The 27864-nt window shown below is 43.7% G+C and overlaps 1 protein-coding gene across 6 annotated transcripts; it reads right to left on the minus strand.

The window, feature by feature from the left end:
* On the minus strand, positions 1-27752 carry LOC100692845 (solute carrier family 12 member 6). Of its 6 annotated transcripts, none has more exons than XM_025905623.1 (27): positions 27557-27750; positions 23224-23482; positions 17288-17382; positions 16665-16793; positions 15174-15320; positions 15036-15090; positions 13136-13266; positions 12555-12781; positions 12352-12470; positions 12034-12225; positions 10344-10508; positions 9801-9899; positions 8664-8721; positions 8386-8560; positions 7740-7858; positions 7545-7643; positions 7330-7449; positions 7011-7115; positions 6043-6211; positions 5764-5959; positions 5511-5680; positions 5298-5429; positions 4459-4566; positions 2859-2933; positions 2495-2727; positions 2280-2413; positions 1-1989 (listed from the first exon to the last, which is right to left on the minus strand). In XM_025905623.1, exons 2-27 carry the CDS (start codon positions 23441-23443, stop codon positions 1898-1900), a joined length of 3564 nt encoding a protein of 1187 aa, XP_025761408.1. In that variant the 5' UTR covers positions 23444-23482; positions 27557-27750; the 3' UTR covers positions 1-1897. The 6 variants fall into 6 exon arrangements, with proteins under 6 accessions (XP_025761408.1, XP_019210558.1, XP_025761409.1 ...); XM_019355013.2 differs by having other exon boundaries at positions 23224-23986; XM_025905624.1 differs by lacking the exon at positions 27557-27750 and adding an exon at positions 27275-27503.
* Between the last annotated feature and the right edge of the window lie 112 nt (positions 27753-27864).

Raw genomic sequence — 27864 nt, forward strand, 5'->3', positions numbered from 1 at the left:
TACACAATGCAGCCGAACAAATGGGCTTCAGTCACACATAAAAAATGTACACACATGCAGTGTGGTGGTCCTCTCCACGATGGTCCAGTGTCTCCACAATACTGTTTCCCTTTACAAGGTTGTTATGGCAACAACCACAAACTGTCCCCCCTCCCAGTCTCTAAACCCAACTCTACGCTAACGTCTAATAACTTACTAACTATTCAGGTGCAGTCCAGCGTGGGCCTGAGAGAAAACCAGAGAGAGCAGAGAGAAAACCTCTGACCATTTCCTTTGCACTGGTTTCATTTTGGTGTCACATCCACAGCTGTGAATGTGGTGCATAAAGACCGAAATCCTCTTTAAGCAATTACAAAAAAAAAAGGAAAAAAGAAGAAGAAGTGGACACTGCTGCATCAGCAAGGTTCGATGGGTTTCTGGAATAAACCTTGTGATTTTAAACTGAGTTCTGACAGGTTTTCTTCCAATTATGGAAGTTCTGAAGGGGAAATTCTTTTAATTACCCTCTGCAAAAATGAGCTAAAACTTACCACCAGGGGGCAGCACTTCACCAGTGGGATGTTTGCAGGTAGGTGCTGCTTTTATTTTTAGTCCCACCCCCCTTTCCTCAATGTGCATTGCCTTTGGCCTGGCGCCACCGTAAATAATAATAATAATAGTAATAATTAATAAATAAAGGTTACACTGACCCTGCAACACAAACAGGAAACGGAGACTGTTCACCTTCAAAGTAAAAGCTGAGCATTTAGAAATGTGTAGCAGCGGTAAAGAAATAAACGTTTTGGAAGTGAACAGTCCCAGTTTCCAGTTTGTGTCGCACTTTGCCAGCAACCACTGGCCAACCAGTTGGGGAATGGGAGGTTGTCACTGACCAATCTCTAGGCCTGCATGGCTGTCACTTTAGTTCATTTTTGATGTTTCAAACTATTTCTAAAATACAGAAATTTACAAAAAGTACCTTTGAATTTTTATTTGATTTTTAAAAATTTAATAAAAATCAGGTGTTATCAGATTTTTACACAACATAGTGCTGTTGAATGCCAATATAATAAATAGACCTTATTAGAATTTCTACTTCTTATCTATTTAAATTTTATATTTATAGCCTGAAATTTTGTCCTAATATGCTGTTTTTATTAAAATATTCATCTGATATGAATAAATTCATTTTTGAGGTAAGATGTCTGAATTTTAAACACCCAACATTTTTACGATAAAGATTGTTGTGACTAAATTCTAAGTAGTAGCAGCGAAAATCAAAAAATAAATCCTTGTCAGTGCGTCTTAATAAAGCAGATTCTCGTCAGTTGTGTGCAAATACTCCTGGACATGAAAATAAAGAGTACCGATACGCTGGTAACAGTAAACATATGTTTGTGAGAAGCAACAAAAACAAAACTATACTTGATTCTGACATTCAGGATGAACTCGGAAAACTGCTGTCTGCTTCCAAATTACATTCTGTACAAAAAGCAACCCTGAGTCTCATCAGCGGGTTGGCCGCTCCGCAGCCTCTCACCGTTAGCCTGTGGTCCGCCCCTCCAAACGCAATCGCTCCTAACACAACTGTGCTCCCTTCCTCATCGAGTCAGAGGACCCTCGGGTGGGTGACTCAAACATAAACAAACACACACACACACACACACACACACACACACACACACACACACACAGCTCGTTATTATTTTTGTGTTTCTGCTCCTTGTTGGAATCGTGTTGGCATTTTTGTAGCTTTGACAGCATGTGGGATGGAAACCAGCGCCACGACAGGGAAGTGTGACAATCGACAGTCACCGGCTCGCTCTTTTTCAGGTTCCCCAGATCCCACCGTCTTCACTCTGCTCTCTCCTGCACGACTGGCTGCTTTGCTTGATGCTGGCTTCCTGTGTTTGTCCAATCAGGAGTAGATGGTGATGACTTCACTTCCTCCGCCTCTCACCAACAGAACACGCTCCAATCCCTCTGTCAGGACCTCCAGGAACTCCATGTCTGCTCAATGAATTAACGAACGTCTCATACTATGTTACTTGGATAATATAATTGAATTTATTTAAATAAATGAAAAGCTTATATATGTTTTAATAATCATGTTAGTAAGCAAAATTTGCTTTGGTCTTTAAGGCTCTAGTGATTTAGTGAACTTTAGTGAACTTATTTTTTTAAACTCTGTTTACTGGCAAAGCCATCATAAAGGTGTCTGCTGTAACAAAAGTACACTCAGTAACTGCAAAAACAAGCACCTAAAATCTAATTTGGTGCAGACTCAGGGTTAAGGATACAGTTCTCATCTCCTTCGGTGTTCTTGGGGGGTCCAGGCATGTTGAGCAGGACGACCCGGGCGTCGTGGGATCTGTTGACAATGACCTCGTTGAGTTTGACGGCGGTGTGCATTCGCCTGACGTTGGAGTGGTCCCTGAAGGAAAAATGAGATGTGTTAAATAACCTGGTCACCGTGGTTGTCAGTGTCACAGTGAAACCTGTTGTGTCTGCTCACGGCCTGATGCTCAGCATGTCCCTGAAGCCCTCGGGGGTGGAGCAGCCCGAGTGCGTCGCTCTATACTGTGTGGTCTTCTCTTTGGTCCAGGTCATCTGTATGCGGCGGTGGTGCTCAGAGCTGCCGCCGCCGCTCCCCGCCCGGTCTCGCTCGCCGCCGTCTGTGTCATCTTCGTCGTCTGAGCCGATGCTCGTCAGACGCAGCATGGAGTTACGATCCTTCACCAGCTGGGCCTAGCGTGTGAAAACACACAAACACGCTCTCTCTCATCTCTTTTTCTAGCCTTTTCTTCCACCTCATTGGCAATGCCTCCTCTCTTTTCTACAGTAACTCCTGACTCCTGCTTCTCTCCGTCTCTCTGTACCTGTCTGTCTCTGTCTCCTCTGGAGGTGTTTGGCGTGAAGGGTCCAGGACTTTTGTACCTGGGGGAAAGATACGCCTACAGAAAACACAAGGTCACCTAACTCCCCAAAATCAAACACGGCCTGCATCTACTCTGGAGGGGCACTGAAGCACAACTACAGGGACACAGCAGCAAAAATAAAAAAAGGCCAGAGACAAAAAGCTTCTGAAAATCTGAAATGAGAACGAGTGTGAAGGGTAGAGGGAAACAAAGATGACAGAACAGTTAAAGAAAGAAGCATCTGACACGTTAGCGTTAATAACTGAACCCTTCAGATAAAGAACTGGACAGAGGGAAATAAATGTGGATTTGATCTACATTAGGGAGGTCAAAGGATTCACTCCGTAACAATTCAGTGTTTTATTTAAATCAGGGGGTTTCAAACTTTTCCCTCACAGACCCCAATGAAGAACCCTGGGAAAAAGTTCACCCCACCATCCTGTAATTATTAAGGTCACATTATTTTATTGTGAAGTAATTCAAAAATTAAAGCTGCAGTTACATTAAAGCTGCTCCATGTGAATGTGATAGTGCTGGTGTACATTTAAGTTACTCCTCTGGTCTGAGAAGTGAAGTCAGAGCTCAAGTTTCTAAGATCTGATTTGTTTTTCTTAATTGCCAGCAGGCGGCGACACCTCCTGACCCTGAGTTCAGCTCACTGTGTAAATTTTGTTTCTAAGAGCGTGAGAGGAGCGTATGCTTGCAGTTTCAGTCCCAGCTTCGTGAAGACACTTCACAAACCGACAGCTGACGTCACGGTGACCACATCGCTTTTTTTTTTTCCCTCTCTCTCTCAACTCTTCATCTGAAGGGCTCAGCTGCACTCACAGCTGTTCAGAGGGTTTCACTCTTCACTTTCACAGCGTGCCCTGACTGCAGGCTACTCTACAGAGTCTAATCTGCTCTACTTCAGACAGCTGTTGCTTCTCTACTGCGCAAACTTACATCATCAAAACTCCAGCGTACCCTCTGAGGAGATGAGCGGCAAAAGGAGGTGACATGAACGTTTAACAATCATCTCAATGCAAGTTACCGTCTGCAGTGCTTCTTTTTGTCAGTAGCTCGTGTCCTTCACCATGAGTGTTACCCACCAGGATTTCTTTAGTATCACCTCAGTACACTGCACTTCAGTTTCTTTAGCAACCTTTGGACCTGAACACTGAGCTCTTTGTCCTCAAATCTGATTTAGTCTGGAAGAAAATGGTGACCTCAAAGCCAAAACATGGTGTCTGTACGGGGAACCTGATCTCCACTTTGTTCCAGTTTATTTTTCTAGAACAAAAAAAAAAAATTATTTCTATATTTCCATAAACTCCTCCCAAGTCATGAACTCACAGCTGACCTTGACCTCTAACCTCACCTGAAACCTTGTAGCAACACCTGCCTCTGGCCTACCATTGTTGCTGCTACTGCTAGGGCTCTCCTGGTGAAAGTGGTGAACAAATGCTTGTTAAGACCCAGCTTGCATAAAGTTTCAAACACAACTCCTAATCAACCCTACGCAAACCTACGGGCGTTTTTCACACCACACAAAACCCCGCTGTAAGCTTTCCACACCTACCTCTCTGTCCCGATCAGATTTAGACAGTCGCATCTGTCTGAGCATCTGACACCTCTGCTCCATCATCAGCGTCCTCTCATAGGTATATGCGCTGATGTCACTGTCGTGCTGAGAAGAGGTACATGGACATGCTCAGAAGAGGTGAGAAAACAGCTGTTGTAGAGATTAGTGGAAATCAGACTGGAATTTATATTTTACTGTCCACATTTAACCTTATATTCACGCAGTGGTTCAGTTTATACACTTTAAGAACTTCATCCAGTTCAGAATTAACATACACGCATGTCTTTGCACTGCGGGAGGAAGTGCGAGTACCCGAAGGGATTTAAAGCAGGATCCTTCTTTCTGTTTTCATGTTTAAAGAATTCAATCCACCAGAGGCCTCAACACAAAACTCTGGTGTACTGAAGTGCAGAGAGACACCTCCTGCTCATAGGCTTAATCATCACAGTAGAATCTCTTTAGTCAAGAGACTAGAAGTATTAACTGTTTATTTTATATGTAAAAATCTGTGATTCAATCCCAACATGAATTCGATCTTAAAGGCTGTAAAAAATTATGCATCTAAATGTTTCAGCTGGCAAACCAGTGCAGCCATAAAAGGTGAATATTTCAGTCAAAGTGCAAGTGGTCAGACCCGGTAATGTAATTGAAGCAGTGCTTAAAAGGATGACCTTAAAGGGAGATCAGCTGGATTCAAATCAGGTATAGTTTCAGATTTTGTATTTGTATTATATTTTCTCTCTCTCTCTATCTAGCTCTCATAGATAGAGAGAGACAGAGAGAGAGAGAGATACATAAGAAGAAATGAGGGAGACGTTTGGGGTTTTTGTGCGTACCATCTCCACTACTTCCACCTCAGCATCGATGCGTAGCTGATAGGTGAAGGTTAACAAATCCTTCTTCATCTGTATGGAATTATCCTCCATCTGGGCCACTGTGAAGATGCGCATTGAACACTTGCGCCACACCTGGGCAGAGACAGAGCAGAGGGTTCAGCGAAAACTTTAAAGGCTTTGTTAGAGTTTAAGATCAACACTTTGTTTTCTTGCCTTGTGTTGTCGCAGGAGGAAAGGCAGAAGCATCAGCATCCCGCCGTCATGGACGATCCACCACACATCGATGTAGCCCTCTGTGCAGGGCTCGGAGTTGCTAGGGAACAAGGAGATGTTTTTGGGCACCAGAAGCGCAAGGTGGGCCGCTGTGGTCACCCGCACCGTGTCTGGAAGGAGGAAAGGGGGCGCCATTAGCTTGTTAATGCTGAAACAACCCCATTAACCGCTTTGCTGTCCTCTCCTGACTCACTGATGAAGGTCTTCCAGGACTGTGGGTCCTCGCTTTGCCTCCAGGCGTGAGGCCAGCCCATCACCACAGTGTTGGGTTTCATTCCTCCCAGGCCACTCGACTGGATCATGTGGCTGATCCCATCACGTGGCTTTTGAGCCACGATGCACTGGCAGAAGCCCTTCACGCGCTCCTTATCCATCAGGTGCTTCAGAGTCTGAGGAAAGAAGGGTAAAAGGTCCAACTCCACATTATCTGAAAGCAAATACATTTCCACCCATCAATAACAAACGGCCCTACCTGCTCAGCAGCGAGCGCCTCTCCATAGCTCTGCAGGTAGTTCCCGGGGACAACAGTACCAACAATGGTCAGGCCTTTTCCTGCCTTTAGCTGGCTGGCAAACGTCAGGAGCCGAGGAGACTTGACGTGGGCGTCTTCGTCCAGTTTTAATAACACCAACAGCTGAGGCCTGGACACGGACAGACAAGGCGATGAACAAGAGCGTGTGTGCGTTAGTGGATTCTTCCTAAATATTAGTGACAGCAGAGCCTCAGATTGTCTGACTTTATGCTGTCTACATTTTTAAATGGGCTTTGAAAACCTCACAGCCAAGTGCTCAGATATAAAAAAAAAATAAAAATAAATGGAGAATTGGTCATTTATAATTCAGTGCTAACTTGGCAAACATCAGCTGAGGACTGTGAGACATGATGGAAGCGCTGTAAAGGATAATAAATAGGCCTTTCATTTAGCCTGATGTGCATCTCCCCAGATGTTAAACCACAGCACCACTATGAGCCAACTCATTTTCAGAGTTCGCTCACCCCCTGTCCTCCTGTCTTGATGCAGTCAGTCAGTTCAGCTCAGTCAGCATCATTTGAAGCACATAAAGAGACACAACAAAGTCACACGGAGGCCCCATGGCTGGCTAACATGTCAAAATGTAATTACGGAGCAACAAACTGAAATTCAGTTTATTTGTGCCATAAAAGCTGTGTCCAGTAACCTGGAGCTCTCCTAGATCTGTTTGAGTAAAAATGATAGGAGTGACCTGCAGTGCTTAATTTACTGATCTACTATAAGTACTACTGCCCACCAAAAGAGAAGAACATTCAAATCATCTGATTCTTGTTTATAATGCTAAATGTGAAGCAGATTCTGATGTCTTGCAGCTTTACTCCCAGCACTGCACGCAAACTTAAGTGCAAACACTCAACCAACTCCTAAAAGGTCAACTTGCATCCTGTGTTTGTGAGACATTTCAATACCTCCAGTTTTTAGTATGCGGTGGTCCTTCTTCCAGCCTCAGCAGAGCATAACGGGCAGCGCTGAGTGACAGACCACGGATCCCATCTCCCCACTCCTTCTCTGCCCTGATACACAACCACACCCAGACATACACACAGAAAATATAAGAGGACATACAGCTATATTTATTCACACACAGTATACACTGTACACTCCTCTGAGTCCCCCTGAAAATAAAATAAACACGTTTACACGAAACAAACACGAAACAGACACGTTTACACACCAGTCTGTACATGCACAATCATGTGGAGGGAGTACATCTCCATGGCAACATACCCTTGATACTCAATGTACTTGTAGATCATCCCGGCGATCACCATGGCAACGATTGCGTAGTACCAAGAGGATATGAACATGAGCGCCAGGCAGAAAGTCATCCCCAGAAAGGACAAGCTCCTGGACAGATGAGCAGAGCAGACGTCAGAGAGAGAGAGAAAGACAGAGAGAGAGTGAGTGAGTGAGTGAGTGAGTGAGTGAGTCTTTGGTAATACCAGTGGTAGTATGAGAAGCGAGGCCTCCAGTTGGGTGTCCTCAGGAGGGTCTGGAGGGCACAGGCCAGGTTTACAAACAAGTAGCACATGAGGAAGAACCTGGAAAGAGGGTTAGAGATTCAAACTGAGGTTTATGAAGGCAAACACTAAGTGTGCATGACACATGCACACACGTGTAACATAACTTCATCTTACATTGTCAGAATAGGAGCCACCATGTCCAGAGATGCGATGAGAATCCCCAGCTCAGCTATCAGAGCTGTCAGCAGCAGGGCCCACGTAGGTTCCCCGTTAGCTTTCCCGTGGCCAAACACCTGCCAGAAACACACAGAGTTCAAATATACACACAGACCCAGCAAATCACACTATGTTTAAGGAAATGGCAAGTACTGCAAATGGAAAAATAAAAATCTGATAGTTATTACATAGAGAGTGGAAGGAGGCAATAGCCTGAGCACTGAGAATCAAAGAAATAATCAAAAGCTTCAGTGAAAGCAGGAACTGCAGAAAATACAGCATCTCCAGGTAACTACTGATTACACTACCTAAATAAATGGGTCACACTGTACATGAGAGAAAACATAAAACACCATCACTTTAAAGCTTTTTAAAGCACCACAGTTCCATCAAGGTATTTGCACACCGTCTTCCCCCTGCTGCAAGATGTTTCTGTATGCAAGTGGAAATAACTGAAGTATGCAGCATAAATACATCAGTAATTCAACATCAGCAGGGATCTCTGCTTCACACAGTATCATTAAGTTCATCCTGAGCACAACAAGAATACAGGAGAAGTGCTTGGACAGTCCCTGTAATTAAACTGAAAACTAGCAGCTCTAACCCGGAGGAAGGGGATGATGTTGTCTTTGGCGATGGCCTGCAGGAGTCGTGGAGCGCCGGTCAAAGACTGGAGGCCCGCGCCACATGTGGAGAAGAAGGACCCGATCACAATGACCCACGGCGAGGGCCAAGCCAAAGTTCCCACCACCAGATTGCCTTTAACTGAATGTCCAAACCTGCAGAAGTAACAAGACATGAAGAAGTTTAAGCATGAAAGTCCTTCTGCCTCACATACAACACAACACATGCAAATACAAACACAAGAGCAGGTGTACTGACTTGTCTCTGAGGACCACCCCCTCGATGCAGGCTCCAAACAACACGACATTGCTCAGATCTGGATGAACAGCAGGTCAGGAAAGAAAAAAACAAAACAAAGTACTTTCAGTGCCACGAAAGCCGGACTGTGCTGAGAAAATTCGATGAACTGCCTCTCAGTCATACGCCTCCACTGCCCGGTCGAGATACACCATCCAGTCTCTGTGGACTCTCCACATAAATCACAACAGCACTCGCCTCAAGGTGCTTTATATTGTAATACAAAGACCCTACAGGAGCACAGATGCCCACTTATAAACAACAACCTCGGGACAGTGAGAAGGAAAAACTCCCTTTTAACAGCGAGAAATCTCCACCTCACCCTCAGACACGACCAGTTGAGAGGACAAGGACAGGACAAAAACACGGTGTGGAAGAGAGCCAGAGATTAACTAGTAAATAGTAATAATAACTAATAATTAAATGCTGAGTCATGTGCAAACACACACAGAGTGAAAAAGATGAGTGAAGAAGAAACACTCAGTGCGTCACGGGAAGCTCACAACAGCCTAGGACTATTACAGAGTAACTAAGGGAAGATTCAGAGTCACCTGATCCAACCCCAACTATAATTTTTTCATTTTCAAAAAGAAAGGTTTTAAGTTTTAAAAGCAGAGATAGTGTCTGTCTCCTGATTCCAAACTGGAAGCTGGTTCCATAGAAGAGAGGCCTGACACTGAAGGCTCTGCCTCCCATTCTACCATTAAATACTCCAGGAACAACAAGTAAGCCCGCAGTCTGGGAGTGAAGTGCTCTAATGGGGTAACAGCGAGAATGGTGAGCAAACTAAAGCTGAACTTTCGACCTTTGACCTTGATCTTAACCTTTGATTAGCAAATTTCAACCTTTTAAAAAACAAAAAACAGAATTCAAGGTATTCTCAGAGATGGATGTAAGGATGGACAGACAGCATGAAAATAAAACAGGTGGACAGACTTAATCCACTAATAACACCACATTATTGTAATTAAATAATTCCATAATTAGCATTTAGGTTAACAACTTCAGAACTGTGTTGTAGCATCTTAAATTGTGCTTTGAGTTGCTTTTGAATTTGAGTGCATGAAAGTTCAATCAAACTGTCCGATGAAAGGATACAGACTAAAGAGGTGGTGAGGATGGCAAGGATGGTTCCGATGGGGATGGAGCGCTGAGCATCTTTTAAATCCCCCGACCGGTTGGAGCCGGCCATGATTCCTGAGGAACAAAATCATTCAAAGGAAGAGGAGATAAGTGATAACTCAACAGCTTTGTGCTTAAAATATCAACTTTAATGTTACACTGAATATACCACAGTTTTTTAATAAACACACTCATGAGTGTAATGTGTGATCAATATTTCAAATCAAAGATAATCCATCTCCATATTTTTTCCTTTTTTGTTGTTTTTTAAGTGTTTTCAAGCTAAAAAGTGAAAATAAAGCCAACTGCACAGACACACTGACAGAAATCCAAGAATAGATGCCTGAATCAGCAGCTGCACTGTGAGCGAGAATCAATATCACGCCTACAGCGCTTTTCCTGTCAATGATCCGTTTTCATCACTGAACCAAGCCAACATTAGGTTTAAATATCTTATATGCTTATATTTCTGAATTAACACTGAGTGGAGCCTAGTTAGTATTTTAGGAACGTCTGTACCTGTGACTGAGGGGAAGAAGATGCCCACGAGCACTGTGAAGGAGGTGGTGATGTCAGCAAACACGTACGGATAGCGATCAGAGGCTGGGTGTGCAGCTTGAGAGGCGTGGAGGGATCTTTTCTCCAAAACATCCCCTTTATGGAGGTATGTACCCCACAGGTTCTCTGTATAGAGGGAGAAACAAACCCCAAGGAAGATCAGTCACTGACATTGGCAGAGGATAAACATTCACTTACACATTCACACACAGGAGATTTAGAGGCACTAATTAGTGTAACATTAGTGAGATGGTGTAATATCTGCCTCCATCTCCTTCGATAAAACATCTTCCAACTGCTGCTTATCCAGGACTCAGTTGTAGGGGCGCCAGTCCTAGCCAAGAAGCCCAAACCTCCCTCTCCATAGCTACTCCTCCAGCTTATCCAGGGGGACACGGAGGCATTCTCAGGCCAGCTGAGAGATGTAATCTCTCCAGCATGCCCTGGGTCTGCCCCGGGGCCTCCTTCCAGTTTGACGAGTCCAAAACACCTCAGCCAGGAGGCATCCTAGTTGGATGCTTGAACCACCTCAGCTGGCTCTTTCAATGAGGAGTAGTAGTGGCTCTACTCTGAGCCCCTCTCGCATCACTGGACTCCTCACCCTTTCTCTAAGATAGAGTAAAGTCAAAGATTGACCAGTAAACTGGCAGCTTCACATTTACATAGAGTTCTCTCTTTGCTACAACAGAGCAGTGCAGTGATGTGGTTCATTTGTCGATCTCCCTCTCCCCTTATTCGTGAACAAGACCCCCAAATTACTTAAACTCCTCCATTTGGGGCAGTGGAGGGACTCGTCCCTGGCCTGGGGTGGGCACTCCACTCTTTTCCACCTGAGGACCACTGTGAGCTGTGAAGCCTTCTGCCTCTCGGCTCTACCTAGAAATTCTGTCCTGTCTGTGATATTATGTTCATTTTATTCATCTAAGATGTTTGGCGTGTTCACATATTGGGGGATAAATACTGGATTTCTTATCTTTCTCCTTAAAGCACCAACATAACTTCAGACCAGATTGCTTTTAAAGCATTCTGCTGCATCAGGCCAGCTGAGGTCCATTATTGTTACAGAACACAGTATGTCAGGATTTATTTCACTCCTGTTATTCCATCATTCAGCTGCTCAAGCTGAGTTAATAGCTACAAGGGAAAACATCAATGCTAAGTTCTTCCTGTTTTAATTGCAGAATCAAGAATGCATTTTGAGCCCAGAGGGAGAGATACTGGTTACTTAACCTTCTTACTGTCACTTAGCAAAAACAACATTAGCACAACAATTTAATGCCTGTTTAAATGTGATGGTCTAAAGTTTTAATCTACTATATTTTTTAAAATGCACACTCAGTGAATAAGAAGTAATTTCATACTGGTCAGCTATAAGTGAGGTTCTAGCTTTCAGCCAAGAAACAACACTAACAGTGCAATCCCAGACTTTCCTGGAACTTCCATGGAGACCACAGACTAAAAAGAAGATGGACACAGCCAGACTTGGCCAACGACCACCCTCATCAGATGTAAAAAACAAACAAACAAAGAGGCAACGGTAAAACACTCAGCTTGGCTTCGTAACAGGTGGGTGATATCACATTGGCCGTGTTCATATTTTATATGATCTCTCATTCAGAGAATCACTGCACTCCTCATGCATGCACTCTACCTGATATGGCCCCACTAGTCAGTCCGGGGATCCCTTTAATCTCAGAGAAGTTGTTTGAAGTGAAGTATTCGTCACAGGTGGCGTTGAGCTGTGAGTTATGGCAAAATAACTTCCAAAGACGCGTGGTTTTCTCCACCATCACCTCTGGGACATGGCTGGTGGGGTCAAAGGTGGGGCCCACTGTGCTGTTTTCTATCAGAGAGAGAAAAAACAAAACAAAAACAAAAACCAGCATTTCAGAAAAACACACTGGTGTAACTCAGAGAGACACTCTTACTCCTCATGACTTGTAACAGAAAGAAGGAAATCTGAACCCACCGTTAATCGTGAAGTTGCTGTCTAATTTCTCAGCTGCAACTTTAACCAGGACAGTTTTACTACAGTGGTTGTCAACAACATCATGGGCGTTGATAGTTCTGTTTCCCAGCATGCATACGCTGTGGATGAAAGCCCAGTCAGTCAAAAATGTGACGCATAAAGGATCGGTCAGCTCTGTGTTTTTCCAAATAATCAGGACTCACGGAAAATCCGGCACGCTGAAGGCAGAAACCAGCGCTCCGACATAGATGGATAAAATGGAGATGATGACGCAGGCCAAGAAGACGGAGGCCAGTTTGTTCACGTACTTGACCCCCACGAAAACCAGCAAGGCCATGAAGAGGAGAAAGATGGAGCCGTATATTCTCATGTTGTTCAACATGGCTGCTCCTTCACCTTCAAAGATAGCTGCTCCGGGTGCAATGTACACCTGTCAGAGGGAGAGGGAAGAGAGTAAGAAGCAGGCCTCACTTATCTGAAGGTTCAGTAATATAAGTGCGTTTAGTGCAAATCAGCCAATCAGATGATACATATAAATAATATCAGCCTGTCAATAAAACTGGTCAGCCTCCTTTTGTGTCCCTAACTCAGGTCACATGTTTATTTAAAATAACTGAGCTTATGGGTTTTGTGAGGTCCACATGTAGTGAAGGCAATGAGTCGTTGCTACCTGGTATCGGTATAGAGTCACTCAACAATCACAACGTAAGTCTTTACACCCAGAGAAAAGTCTGGAGAACACGATGCTAACTGGAACAACAACAAAGCAAACAGAGCAACTCACCAGAAGGATCTCGACAGCTCCCAGGATGTACATGGCTCCAGCGAAGGTAGTGCCCAAGTAGAAGCACAGGCCTACCGCCCCCCCAAACTCTGGACCCAAAGAGCGGCTGATCATGAAGTAGGAACCTCCCGCTGGAGGGGGAGGAAAGAAGCAGGAGGAAGGTGTACGTAAGGGTTGGAGGAAGTGGAAACGAAGAGGGAGAAAGAGGGATGGAAAAAAGTTGGATGAAAACAGAAACAGATTGGAGGGGGAAAAGAAGGGTGGACAAAGAAAGAGAGAAAGAGAGGAGGGGGTGGATGGTTAGTAACATTATGATGTTGGGAGGCAAAAGGGGAGAAAAGAGGAGTCATACTATGCTTGTAGAAGTAAGCATAATGTTCTATGTGACACAAATACAGACAGAGCGGACTTTCATTCAAACGGCATCTGCAAATGCACACGGCAGCGGCTGCTCAGTTCACTCCAAGTGATGGACCAGGTTGAGCTTAATGCATCCGACCATAACCTTCTGACAATGAGCTCCAGGCTGTATGCGAATAAGCCAACACTCTGGTAACGTAGCCCAGCCCGCATTACGGTAAAATTCACACTGCCCCTATACAACTGCTACTCCGAGTGTGCTAAGGCAAACGGCGGCTATTTGCTGATACCATTTGAACCACGTATAACACAAATCAGGCAGCAGGAGCAGATACTAATACTCTGCTGACTGCGAGCATAATTCAGTGTTTGGTTTCCAAACAGCAGCATTGAACATCAAACAAAAAGGAACACACAGCAGGGTCGATGTCACAAAAAACATTCAATTGAATATGAATGTTGTAGGTTTAGACATATTTAATGTGAGATGTTTCTGAGCAAGGCCACAAAACCTGCCGGACTTTCAGGTCACTCGGTCTGCTGTATTTGAGAAGCCAAACACTTTATTACTTGTTCAGCCTGACCTCAGTAAACTCTACACACGCACACTTTTAGTCGCTACCATCTGAGACTAGAAAGCATGACAGCTGGAAGCTGCTCAGGTGAGACAGAGCGTGGGGTGAAATGCCTGATGAAAGTCGGAAAATGTTAGAGATTAATTTTATACTTTACGGAGGTTTTCTCGTTCTACATTCAATTATCAAACTGTGGCATGCTTGTTGGAAAATAAGTCAATCAATCATCCTACTCTGACAGTCAGGATATTCGCCTCGAGGCATTTTGGTGAGAGAAAAGGTCAATGGCAGATAAATATTCTAGGTTTTTAATGAAGGCACAGACAGAGAGGGAGAGGCAGACAGAGGGAGAGACGGGACACAGAAATAACACTCATTAGCAAAACGTATTCAGCGCGCCCAAAGCTGGAAAATGAGAAGGACAACCGGGAAAGACAAACTACAAAAGTCAACACAACATCCACAGAGGCCACCAGACTCAGTCCACTGCAAAGTGTCCCCATAAAAATGTGATTTATTGTGGAAATACACTTTGATTCAGAGTAACTGAAGCAGACAACACAGAGGTGAACCTAAACTGAAAGTAAAACTCAGCACCCTGCTGGATTTATAGCTTTTTATAAAGAGCACATTTTATTTCTTTGTGGCAATAAATAACAGAATGAATAATAAGAAGTTCAGAAATAACTTACATTCATTATGTAGAGTTAATCTAATAAGATTAAGACTGTGCTCTTCATACTGGTTCTAAGTCTGGTTAAATGGGAAGGAACAAAACATGGAAGAAGAAGAATGAGGAGGAGAGGAAAGAGTAGAGAGAAGAACAAAGAAAGGGAAGGAAAGGAGGGAAAGGTAAAGAAGATGAGGAGGAAGAAGCAGAAAGACAAGAAGGAGGACAAGAAGGAACAATCCCTGGGCCACTCGGTCCACAGAATGAAGGAAGAAACAAAGAGCTGAAGGAATACCTGGTACGACTCCATTGGTTGCGATTGCGCTCATTGATATGGCGGTCAACATTGTCTGGAGAGGAGAGACAGCAGTCATTTAGAGAGGTTTCCTGTTTTTGTCTCCTTGGGGCTGTTTGCTAATACTCCAATACTCACACAGCAACAGCACATAAGAACAATACAGAAGGCCTGCAGCACGCCAGCAGTTCCCACCACCCAGGTCAACCGCAGGAACAAGATGACGCCGAAGATGTTCTGCAGACAAGGCAGGTACACGCCCATCAGCGTCCCCATCTGTGGCGACTGGAAGGAAACACAGAAGAAAAAAGGATTGAGCAGAAACGAAATCCAAAGACAGCACGTGATGTTACCCTCCGAGGTGCTCATTTGGAATTTGTTCATTTATTTGAGTCCATCATAATACCTTCATTCTGTAAACAAAAAGAAACTAAACACATTAAACTGATGTAACATTAAAGGTTAATTCAGACTTTCATTGAACATCGTTTTAGCCATTATTAGACCACTTCATTTGTGTGGGCTCCGCCAGGGTACTCCAGCTTCCTCCCACAGTCCATGTTAGGTTAACTGGTGATTCTAAATTGGCTGTAGGTGTGAATGTGTTTGCCCCTTAACAGATAGCTCTCACCCCCTGCGACAGATGGGACAGGCTCGAGCCCCACAGCAAAATGCTTTTAACTGCTAAAAACATGATGGGGCAGATGGGAAATTTTTATTCCCATATGTGTCTGATTTCATATGGAATGACCCTTTTAGTGTCCTAAAACCCACGTTTGGATATTTAACATGTTATACCCCTGCTTGCAGGAAGCACACATACATGGAGACCCATGAATCACTTCTCCTCTGGTCCAGTTGGGATTTAACTCTGCTCCTTCTCCATTCAAATGTTTTCTTATCCAAATATTTATCTCTTAAAGCAGGTCTTTAAACTAGGCTTCCTCCACTGTCATCTTTCCAGGTAAGGCCCTAAAATCACTGCACGACCCCTCCCTGCTGTACCAGACTTATGTTGATGCTTGTACTGAACACACGGTGGGGTCCAGACGGGAGGATTAAACATGTTTTGGTTTAACTTTCCCTGCCGTCTGTTGGCAAATGTGTCCGAGCAATCCGGCAAACGTGCAATTACTCTCAAACCGCCAAAACAGACAGGCAGTTCTTATCTGGGCCAGCCAGCGCCTTATCAGGAAGGATTGGGCTCCACATCAGGGTCACATCCGAACGCAATTTCAGCGGGAGGCAGGGAGTCAGGATGGCGGCAGAAAGTGTCAGTTTTCTAGGACAGGGCCTCAAAAACTGATGATAAACAAACGGATGTCTTTATTTTTTATTGTTTCAGGTGCAACATATGAACTGGTGACCATGTGAGGATTGTCACTGTCATCCAGATCAACTTTGTACTTACTACACCATTGCTACAACCAGGGCTCATCCTGGTTATGACACTGCAGTAAAAGATCATTGTTCAGCCAGACAAAGTACAGCTGGAATCATGCACCACGTATGGACAGATTACCCAACTCGCCTCGCCATCCAGTGAATCTCATTAAAACACTGAAGGGATTTTAGTTTTACGAGGTCGCACTTGTGTTTACGTGTGTTTCAAGGTTTATTCTTTTGTACCTTGCTGGGTTTCTTTTTCTCTCCGATGCTCTCGGCCTCCTCGTGCTCTTTGGCCCCCTGAGTCAGGTTGGTGTAGTTGACCAGGCGGCTGAGGAGAGAGGACACCTTCGGCCGAGTGTCCATCTCCTCCTGTTGGTAGAGGACGAAGAAAAAGAGGAGACAATGAAGTATGGTGGAGGGAGAAAGAGATTAAAACAGATGGAGTAAAGATGGGGAAAAGAAAGAAACAGAGAGGAGGAAGGGCAGAAATTACTGTGAGGCAGAGATGAAGTAAAGATAGGAAATCAAGTGAAAGAAAGATAAAATGACAACCAGAGAAAGGCAACAGACAGAAGCTATAAAAGAAGAGGAGACAAAGAGGCATACTGAACTGCTAGATAAAGAAGTGGGAGAGAGAAAAAGGAAATCTGTAAGCTATAAAACTTGAAATTATCTACACCCACCAGCCACATGCTGGTTATTCTGGGCTCCAGTTAGCAGACATTCATCAAATAAACAGTAACCATAAAGAGCATCATTTTCTATTCTTAGCCCTGTGCTGTATAATAAAACCATAACAGTGAATGCATTAAAAGAAAGCAGCAAATACAGCCACTAGAAAGAGTGGCTGAAATGTTTCGAACCTCAAACAAGGCCAGGTTTTTGTCGTAGAAGTCGTCATCGTCCACCTGATGATTGCTGTTGATGTACACACTGGAGGTTTTCGAATTTCCCTCACCTAGCCAATAAAAGAGAGACAGAGAGAGAAATCATAAACAAAGGGAAAGAAAAGGAAAGGGTGATGCAGCATGAATATGACTGAGCACAAAGGAAGCCTTTTTTTTTTTTTTTAAATCGCTGTCACGCTGTCATCATGGCTCGGTGGTGTCGACTTTCAGCCGTTTCCCCTCACAGACACAGTTTGATGCAGCGGCCCCGTGTCGCTGGCTCGGTTCCTCCCGTCGGTGCAGACCGCTGCATCGGCAGCACCTGAGTCAGCAGCATCACTTCCCCCTCCCTGCTACGCCACACTCACGCTAACAGCAGCCAAGGGTCACACGCTTCACAGAAGCGCACTCGGAAGAAAACCAGAGACTGAGGGATGAGGCATTCCGTCGCCTCAGCACGTGTGGCAAAGTTTGGCTTTTCCCTTCTTGTTTAACATCCCAATAGCAAAATAAATAATAACAGTGTGGATTCCCCCTAAATAAATGTAAAGGTACCCCAAACTGAAATAATAATAATAATAATAAATAAATAACAAATCTTCCTATATTTACTTTATTTTCCTGTAAACACAGCAAACTTCCACCTCTTCACACCTGTAAAAACTATGGTGCGGCCAGGGGGGGGTTGAGAGCATGATTCATTTTCAGTGTTTACTCTATGAATGAGTTCACACCAGTTGGTGAATCTAAAACTGCATCAGCAGCTTTCACTGACTATTTTTAGAACATTGGCTGGTTACATGCCAAAGAAGAAATAAATCAACGATCCCTGGGAGGAAATTTAAAAAAAAGAAAAAGAAAAAAAAAGCCAGCATTTGTGTGGTGGGTGGTAACTTCCCATCCTGTTCGCAGTGCTTCATTTGGCCAAAGATACCGAGTGTGATACTGACTCAACACAGGCAAAAGCTCACTCCTAACAATCAACAGCTGAAGCACGATGGCATGCTGGGAGATTTTAACTAACGAGCTGATCAGGTAGCTCGCTCATTTATTCATAAAAAACGTTAACTGGCAGGTCATCTACTGCGTGCTCCTGATTTTCATGACGCTGCTCTTTACACACAGAAACTGAACCATGTCAGATGAACACAGATAAACGTGAATGCTCCACATCTCAACAAGCCCACAGACACTCAAGCTACGTCAACACTCGCCCGGATAGATTTGAAAACGGCGTTGTCGTCTGAAAACGCTCCGTGTCCACACGATCGTTTTCAGTCGTTTTCACAGAGTTGTGCGTCCACATTGAAATGGCCAAAAACGCTTACATTCCAGTAATACGCATGCGTGAAACGCAACACGATTCGACCTGCCTCAATTCTGTCTTCCGTTTATTTACTTTTATTTAAAAGCACTGAGATTTTTAAATGGACAAACAAATAGGTGGAGTTGTTGCTGCGAGTAACACAAAAGTACAAAGTTGCAAAAGCAAGTGAGAATTAAAGAATTCGAAGAAAAGCTATCTGGAGCATGTACAGACTGATATTAATCTTTAATAGGGTTGTTAAAATTGAGAGTAAACAAAACAACTGCTGTATAATGCCCTACGCTATCTGTCGAAAGTCTCCGTTTTTACTGTCCACACTGCGGTGCATAAGCACTGTCTTCAAATGTATGCGTTTTCGAGAGCGTTTTTTTCAAAACGCTGCATTTTCCTTCGGGGAAAACGCCGTCTCAGTGTGGACGGGACGGGAGGCCAAAACGGAGAGAAAACTATGCGAAACGCATTAGTGTGGACGTAGCCTCAGTATGTTTAGCACTTAGCCTGTTAATCAGGACTGTCGAGACTCACACTTTCTATCTGCTCAGGCTGACTGCCTCAGCTGCTGCCTGATAACACAACAGAACTTTGTTGTGGAGAAATCATCTGAACTTTCAGTTTTCACGAGGGGGGGGAAAAAAAGCACGTTTAGATTTGCATTGTTTGGCTCGACTAGATGAGCTCTGCATAATCAACATTTCAGTTATAATCTTGAACACACTTCTTTAAGCCAAAATTATTGGGATTCTGATTGGTTGGCCCTCACAAACAGGTTTGAACAGCAACTTTACACAGTAAACTGTGACATCATACAAAGCCAAGAGTAGGAAAAAAAACCAAAAAAACAAACCAGCATCTAGAGCTGAAGTCTGAGCTTTTGGCTCACAAGGACCAATTAGGACATATTTAATATAGCCATCCACCATCAAGACAGGATACATACTCACACAAATGCCTTCTTAAAAAAATAAACTTTTTTTTAATGTGCAAACTCAATTGCCTTTAACAGAAAAAACTTATCATCTTCTAGCATAATTATTAAATCCTGTCACAGGACAGGGTGTCTGGCTTATAGCAGAGGTTGCAGCACTGTCTGGACGCTGGGCCAACATCACTGACAATCAGCATTGGAGCTGAGAGCATCGGGGAAACCACCTGCTTCCATGTGCTTAGTTTTGTTGTTGTGTCATTTGTGAGACCGGCCTTGGTGTGCACAGCTTACCGATGATGCTGCTCTTTTAAAAAAAGTTCAGTGATTCAGACAACAACATGTGACTCAGGTCAGACACTTCTCAACCGACTCGACTTGCAAATACAGTCCCAAGTTTGCTTTTCCTCAAATATCAAAGTATACATTTCTGTGTTTTCCCACAAACAGGCTTTATTTGGATGTGCTGCCAGGTATTTAAACTGCAACCCAAGAAATTGCGCGACTCATTTAAGATGAGTCGGCCATCTTAAACCAGTCAGACCCTGCTCTGCCCGTGTCAGCAGGATGTCATTTAGCTGAGTCTCTCAGCAGCAAGTTAATGTTTATGTGTCGCTATGCCAAAATCACTGATGCAGCAGAGCAAAACGAGAACTACTGTCGCAGCCTGCAGTTCCGCCGACTGAGGTGCATCTGAACACCAATCCACTATTTATTGTCACCAAGTATGTTACTATTGCAAATAAAAGTGCCGGTGTGCCTCCTTCCACACGTTTAAACACTCTTTGTAGGAAACACTGCAGTTTGACAGTATATTGGTGGATATCCATCGAGTTCTATACGCTCCTATCTACACCAGTACTGATCTGAAAACCTCCTCTTAGCCAAACTAAAAGCTGTCCAGAGACACATGTGAGCTCTTACTGCTGTCCTCTCTGTGCTCAGCTGTTCAACTTCATTCTATAATCCTCACCCAGTTCAGCACAGGGGAACACAGCTGTGTGTGTGGCCCCAAGAGGACAGGTCCTCCGCCCACACCTGAGTATGATACTGCGTGTGTGTGTGTGTGTGTGTGTGTGTGTGTGTGTGTGTGTGTGTGTGTGTGTGTGGACATACAGTCAGTGGAGCAGAAAGTTACTGGAGCCAGATGTAGCAGTGTGTGGACTATATGCATGCTTCAGTAGGGAACTTTATCGGTGTCAACATTAATGGATCACAGAGTCTATGACCTTTCTGAAAATAACTCTCCACACCTCCTGTCTTTCAGGACTTTGGCTCATTTACTTCTACAACAGCATTTTTCTTCATCTGACACGCTTGCTCTGCCATTTCTGCACAGACTCACAAACGGCCACCGCAGCATCACTAAAGCTTGACCGAAACTCAGTCGGATTAACTGGCTTAATTTCTATTTATGGAAGCTTATTAAAGAGCGTGGGCCATGCTTACTACTATGCAAGAGCTTTATCGGATCATCTCTGCACGGTTATAACCCCTTTTGACACCTGCACAGTCACATCAGTCACATGGAAAGTGTTTACCATTATCCTCTATTTATTCTTCTGGATACTTCTGAAAATACACATATCTGTGCGTGTGAAGGGGTTTCTGTGATTAAGGAAAGAAGTGAATCAGTTTTGTAGGTTGGCTGTGAACAGCAGTGAGGGAAGTGGAACATGCGCTACAATCACAACAGGATAAAATCCTCTTATTGTTCTCAGTTTCTGCTAACCGCAATAACGGTGAAGTTCAACTGTTGCTCAACTGGCCGACTAACCCTGAGGGGAGCACTCTGGCCTCACGTTCTCACTTAGAAAAACAAATGGAGAGCTTAACAGCCCAGAGAGCCATAAAACCTATTTAAAAATACATTTTTCAACTTGAGACATGCATGAGCACATCTCAAGAATCTAAAAATAGCATTTCCCTTTTGATTTCCTAGAAAATGAACAGTCTGGGCAAAAAAGCTGTAGAAGACCTTTCGTTGTGTCCGGTGAAAACCAGTCTCACTAGTTCATGTGTGGGAATTTGTTGCATAGGAATCCAGCATTAGTTTTAACATGAGCCGTCATAACTAATGTTTCCCTCATGAACCCACGCCCAGCGGGTGCCCTGCTCTTCCTGTTCAAACCAAACTAGCAATTCTGGATTTAGAAAAAAAAACAAAGAACCAAAGAATAATTTTTATACAGTACAAAGATGTAGGAAGTACATGATGAAGATCAGCCTCTACAAATGCCTTCATGAGTTCATTCATTAATATGCTACAGCATGGTTCAGACCAATGGCGATGAATGAGTCTTGATCCTCACCTTAATGTGCCCACTGATCCCTGTCAGGAACATTAATTACAACCTCAACAATGTAACGGCTGATATATCAGTATTGCTTTTTAAAAGGCAGATAAATGAAGAGAGATGAGAGAAACACCCTTCAACACATTATGAGTGTAGTTTTTGTTGTGCACCAGAGATGGCACTCGTCCTCTAGGCTACTCGTGTTTGGAACGCCACAAACAACAACCCAGCTGATCCAAGCGGTGTCGAGCAGAGCTGTGAGTCATTATATCTCAGTAAGGACTCATAAATGACGACACATAACAAATGTGAGGGAACTCTGTTTATGTTTCGTGTGTCTAAAAGGGAAAAAACAAAAATAAAACAGAAAATATCAGCTGATATCAGTTTTTTTTTTAATCGATAGATATCAATATCAAATTGGATATCAATCAATATAAAAATCTGAACTAAAAGCACGACTAGTGCTAATAAAACTGTAAAGGCCTGATAATGACAACTAAAAAAAGATCCAAGAATAACAACACAGTAGATGCTTGGACCTGGAAAAAAAAAAAGCATCTAACAAGCAGACATAGAAGCACCATTATCAGCTCCCTTTCTAATATTGCATAGTCTTTATCTCACATTACTATGTTCCCTGAAATGTCTGCTGCTGCTGTCTGGAGGTATGAAAACAAAAAACAAAGGGAACTGAACTAAAGTGAACTGCATGAACTTGAACACAGCTTAACTTTACAGAGAATGTGTGGAAATTCCTGTTATAACTAAAACAAACTGAAATGGGGCTCAAGTAAGACAGAAAAACTATGACTGGCATTAGAGACTGACCAGTAAAATTCAGAAACAAAAGCAGGAAATCAGGTGGAACTGGACCCAAACTGCCCCATCTTTTCATAATCATAAGTCTCCAAGACTCATCAATATCCTTTATCGATGCATGGATGTTTTTCTGACACTTGGACATTGCAAAGTCAATGATGCAGATATCATGCCACATAGGAAGTCACATGTCAAAGCTTTTTTCTGTTCTCCTGCCACACCGTTTTCAGACACCAAACTGAAAAATTAGGTAAATCACCTGGCCTGCAAGCAGAATCAATAAAACCTTATCAGCATCAATTTTTAAAACCAGTCATCATGTAACAAAAGCCAGGAAACATCACACCGACTTAAGCAACATAAGCCTGATCCCACTCCCCCTTTTTCAATGCTTAAATCATGGACACTGCATAGGCCTGTCACACGTAACGCAGCCAATGAAGAAACTTCAAAGAGGACGTGACGGCTGTCATGTCTCAAGAATAAAGATTAAACACCATCAGTTAAAAAGCAATGTGTTTGTGTTAGGTGTGTGTATCCTCACCTTGGTCTATGCTGCTGTGATCCGGGGTGTCAGTCCCTCCTCCTGCAGAAGTCGACGTCACACCTCCCGAAACTTCGCTGAGTGGGTCACTTCGGTTGGCGCTGTCTGACTCGAAGCGCACACGGGAACCGGAGCGCAGGCTGATGTCAGGCGACAAGTCTGACCCCCCTGGGAGGTCCTCCGCCTTAGTGGGCGTCACGGTGAAGCGCACCGATGCCATTACAGCTCACTTGAAAGAGACAGGGGGTGGGTAGGGGCACTATGTGGAATGCAGGAGAAGAGGGAAGGGGAAGGAGGAGTCACGGACTGGCCAGCAGGGCTGAGCTAAGCTGAGCTGAGCTGAGCTAGGCTAGGCTATTTTGCAGTTGATGCTGAGGTAATGGCGGCCTCTACAATTTGCCCTTTTGACGCTGAAATTCTCCATTTAAGCAAACTAGATGTCTTCCACACGGCATGTGAAAGAAAAGGTACAACAAATAAATGTTTCCAGTGACACAAGCACAAAATGATCAACTCCTCTGGCTATAAATTTGTGAATGTGTAGAATAAAAACTGAGACATGATATGACACAAACAGCTGACGCTGTCTTTTATTATCAAGCTAAATCTTTAAACTACCCTCAGTGCGCTCTTTCTTCTACCTGCGCTTTGTTTCAATTCCTATGGCTCAGCAGTCACGTGCATTAAACTTGTCTTTCTCTGCCATTTCTCAAGTAAACATAAGTAAAACTTGTCTGTCAAGCAACCTTAGAGGTAAAGATGTCTTTATAGTGATATCACACATTAGAGGTCAGAGCCAGGGCAAAGGAAGGGAAGAAAGTGGTACAGTGAGGGGTACAGACAGACAGGAAAACATAAAGCAGAATGTAATTTAAAAAAAACACAAACAAACAGAAAAAAATCTGAAAAAAAACAAGATAATAACAGCAGCTAAAATACTAAATGCATCCATAGACCAATGAGGGAGATCTGGATGTGTCCATCTTTTATATACAGTGTGTGTTAACACCAAGTTGTTTGCCCTGCACTTCTTCTGTTGTACCATAAAATGCATCTATGCACGGGGGGGGGGGGGGCTGCATGTCATGGTGCTTCTTAAATCAACATAAAAAACCCACACATTTCCACCCAATTCCTTTTCTCTACATGCCAATGAAACAACTCCATGAAAACGACTGTGCATCACGAGTATCATCTTCTCAGAGCAGCATGACTGCTCTCTAACTAAAGGAGGTGTGAAACTGTAAGCAGTGTGAACATCACTGTCGTCCAGCGCCTTCAGTGGTTAGTGAACTAGATATCCAGTGTGCTAACTAACCTGAGGGATAGAAGTGACCCAGCACAGGTGGACATTGTGTAGCTGAATTGTTGTTTTAGCTTGAATCATAATTTAATTATTAAAAGAGAGCGGTTCCAACCGGTTGTGCCAGTAGCTCCTGGCTGTTTTTTCTCACTCTGCATTCGCAGACTTGGCCTCTCTTTGCAGTTTCATAACACTACCCGTCTAACAGTCTTTGTCAGTCTGCACTCAGAAGTGGACGAGATGGGTGGAGAGGGGGTAAGGAGGGGGGTTTCTCAAAGATAAAGAAGGCTGCAGTGTGAAAAGCATCTGCTCTGAGGCAGGCGTGAGGTTATTTTCATGAGCCTCCTCCAGCTACATTTGGCAAACTCAGTGGCAGAGCTACACCTACAGGAAATTAGAGTTTCCATTATAACTCACCGGCATGTGTTTCTAATAAGAAAACTAGATTAAGGGGGGGGGGGGCAACGTACAGTGAGGTGCTCGAATGAGCTGGCAGAAGATGTCAGAGAGCCTCAGCGCAGATATTACTACCTCAATCTTCAGTCTGACATTCACTGATAGACGACTGAGCCTTGCGTCCCACTAGAGACCAGCACGCCCGTCTAAATCTAACCCAACTTTAAGTTCACGCTGATGTGTAGTGATGCCAACATACAGAGAGCAATGTAGAAACAATTCAGTGACCATGCTGTGGTCAGCGAGCAAGATGTGGCCTTTAAAACTGCCACTGAGGGCTGATTCCAAAATGACCCAGTCCATGTGAGCTGTATGTCTCCAGGCTTATCAGATGCTTCCATCAGTGTCAGTGTGTTTTTCTCACAGTTGTGCGTAACTAAATGACGACATCAAGCTCATGGCAGCAGAGCTTTTGCATGCCTGAGTCACATGCAGGATTTTATCAAATTCTGTAACTTGTCTTTGGAGTTTTGCAGATTCTCCAAACCTGTGGAGGCTTAAATTTTCCCACTATTAATCATAAAAGAATCAAAGAAAGAATGACTGCCAATGTTGGCTTCATAGACAGTAGAAAAGAATGACGTAGTGATCGTGACATCATGAGTTTGTTTCTGAAATGTTGTTCTGAAACCTCAAGATTGATTTTTCACCATCAACAGCTTGGTTTAAAAAACAAAGAAACAAAACAAAACAAAAAAAACCCAGCAATGTGCATATGACATCATGCAATCATGCAGGTAGGAAAGAGGAAAAGGAAGGAGAAAGAGCAGGTCATCCACTAGTTGGAAGGTACTAATCATGTGTCTCTTTTGGCCCGTCTTCATTCCTTCACCCCAACCAGTCAATGGCCACCCCTCCCTGAGCCTGGTTCTGCTGGAGGTTTCTTCCTGTTAAAAGGGAGTTTTTTTCTCCCCACTATCACTAAGTACTTGTTCATACGAAGTCATCTAGCTTTTGAAGTTTTCTCTGTATTATTGTAGGGTTATCTTACAATATAAAGCACTTAGAGGTGAATTCTTGTGTTTTGGCTCTAGAAAATTTATAAATAAACCTGAAAACCTAAAATCATTCCTACCTGTGGCCATCAAACTTCTCATTACACCTGGATTATTTTCACTTATAATATTGTATCTATAATACACATAGCATTGCTTTAACCTTGGAATATTTAACACTGCACTTTTGGGTACATTAGTTTGACTGATTTTCACTTGTTTTACTGCATACAGTTTACAACATTTTCACTGAGCAGTGATTTATTTGCAGTGACCCTTTACCCAAGCAGTGCCAGCAAAATACACTTTTTTGGTGCCTCTTTTATTAATGCTGCCTTATCAACACTTACAAATGCCCAAGACAAACCCTCAGAGCTCAAACATTAGTCATTTGAAACGCATGCCTGGCTCCGGCTTCCTTTAAAGAATGTGTTAAACACACACATTTACTTTTATGTGTGTCACTTAGATAACATTACAGCATATTTAGCCACCTTTTTTTGTCCAAGCATAAGACTGAGCACATTTTGTTCCTTTTTCCTGCTAACTCGGGGCCTATTTTTACATTTTAAGCTGTTACCTTTGCATCAGGAGACAGTCGTAATGCCTTGCTACCAATTGTGGCCCAGTATCAATGATCATGGATTAGTTTGCCAAGCTGCCAGATCAATATCTGTGAGGCTACCTGACCTCCTAAACATATCTAACCGCCATGACTACAGATTATTCTTTTAGCTAAACTAGCAGTAACTGGCTTTAACCCCACCTAGTTCCAGATTTTTCCATGTCTGGGATCAATTAAGTGAAAACACTGCCGTAATTTTACTATAGTTAAGGAACTTTACAGTCAAATTTGGGAGATTAGGTCCTCCTGCTCTCTTGGCAGGCAGCCTCCATCACGAGGGTAATGCGGCTGTAAGCAAATATGATCCAGAGACGAGGACATGGCCAAACACACCTTTATCAATTAAGAAAAGCCTTTAATTAACCAGTTTAGGGAAATCAAAGCTGCCTGTGATCCTCGCCTCTCTAACCACCGCCCATTGTAAGCCAATTAAGCTGGCCATAATAATTCTGGCTCGAACCGGTCACTAAACACCTGCAGACGATACGATATGGCCAGAACCAGCGTTAGGATAAAACACCAAGCAGATATTAACTCAAGCCTTGCGAAGAGCGATTTTTACGACGTGAGGGACCTGTTTAAGAGCGGCTTGAAAATAAAGGCGTAAAAAACGTCCAAAAGACGCGTGGTTATTCCGGGATAAACCGGCCGGGTAATTAGCTCGTTACTCACAAAGTTGCGATTTTCCTTTCAACCAAGCGTCGTCTGTCGAAGAGCATCACGTCCAGCACCGACCCATCACCCGGGATGTCCATAGGTGGACACACATACACACACTCATACGGGGAGGTCGTATCGGGTGAAGCCGCTCGCCTACAGTCGGCGCGGCTAACCGAAACTAGCGCAGAGGCTAGCCGTGCCATAAACTGTCAACTCCGCGGAGCCCCGGCTGCCTCACCGACACCGATAGAGAAGAAGCCCGGAGTTCAGACAGTTATCACATGAAACACATACCTGGCTCTGGCTTCCTTTACAGCGCGTTTCCCCTATGCACTTATGGCTGTTTTACATCGATGAAGATTTGGGAGTCTCTTCCAGGTTTTCTCGGGACTTGTTTTTCTTTTTTTTTGTTCAACCCGACTCAACCATACACACGCGCGACCGCCTCGGAGGTCCTCTATTCCTCGCCGTCGAACGTCTTGCGCATGCGTAGTGACAGACACGAGGTAAAAGCTACTTGGGAAATGTAGTTCGAATAGACAGCGGCTAGCTATCCTATATCCAGTGCTGATAAAAATTTGAAATGTATCACTTATTTCTTT

The sequence above is a fragment of the Oreochromis niloticus genome, linkage group LG3 (genome assembly GCF_001858045.2).
Source record: "Oreochromis niloticus isolate F11D_XX linkage group LG3, O_niloticus_UMD_NMBU, whole genome shotgun sequence".
Taxonomy (NCBI): Eukaryota; Metazoa; Chordata; class Actinopteri; order Cichliformes; family Cichlidae; genus Oreochromis; species Oreochromis niloticus.

Coding starts and splice junctions, on each gene's coding strand:
- LOC100692845 (XM_025905623.1), bottom strand. CDS start 23,443: ATGGCATCGGTGCGCTTCACCGTGACGCCCACTAAGGCGGAGGACCTC. Junction 7,644..7,739: donor GTGGCTCCTATTCTGACAAT/GTAAGATGAAGT, acceptor CCCTCTTTCCAG/GTTCTTCCTCATGTGCTACT. Junction 1,990..2,279: donor CACCGAAGGAGATGAGAACT/GTATCCTTAACC, acceptor TTCATTGAGCAG/ACATGGAGTTCCTGGAGGTC.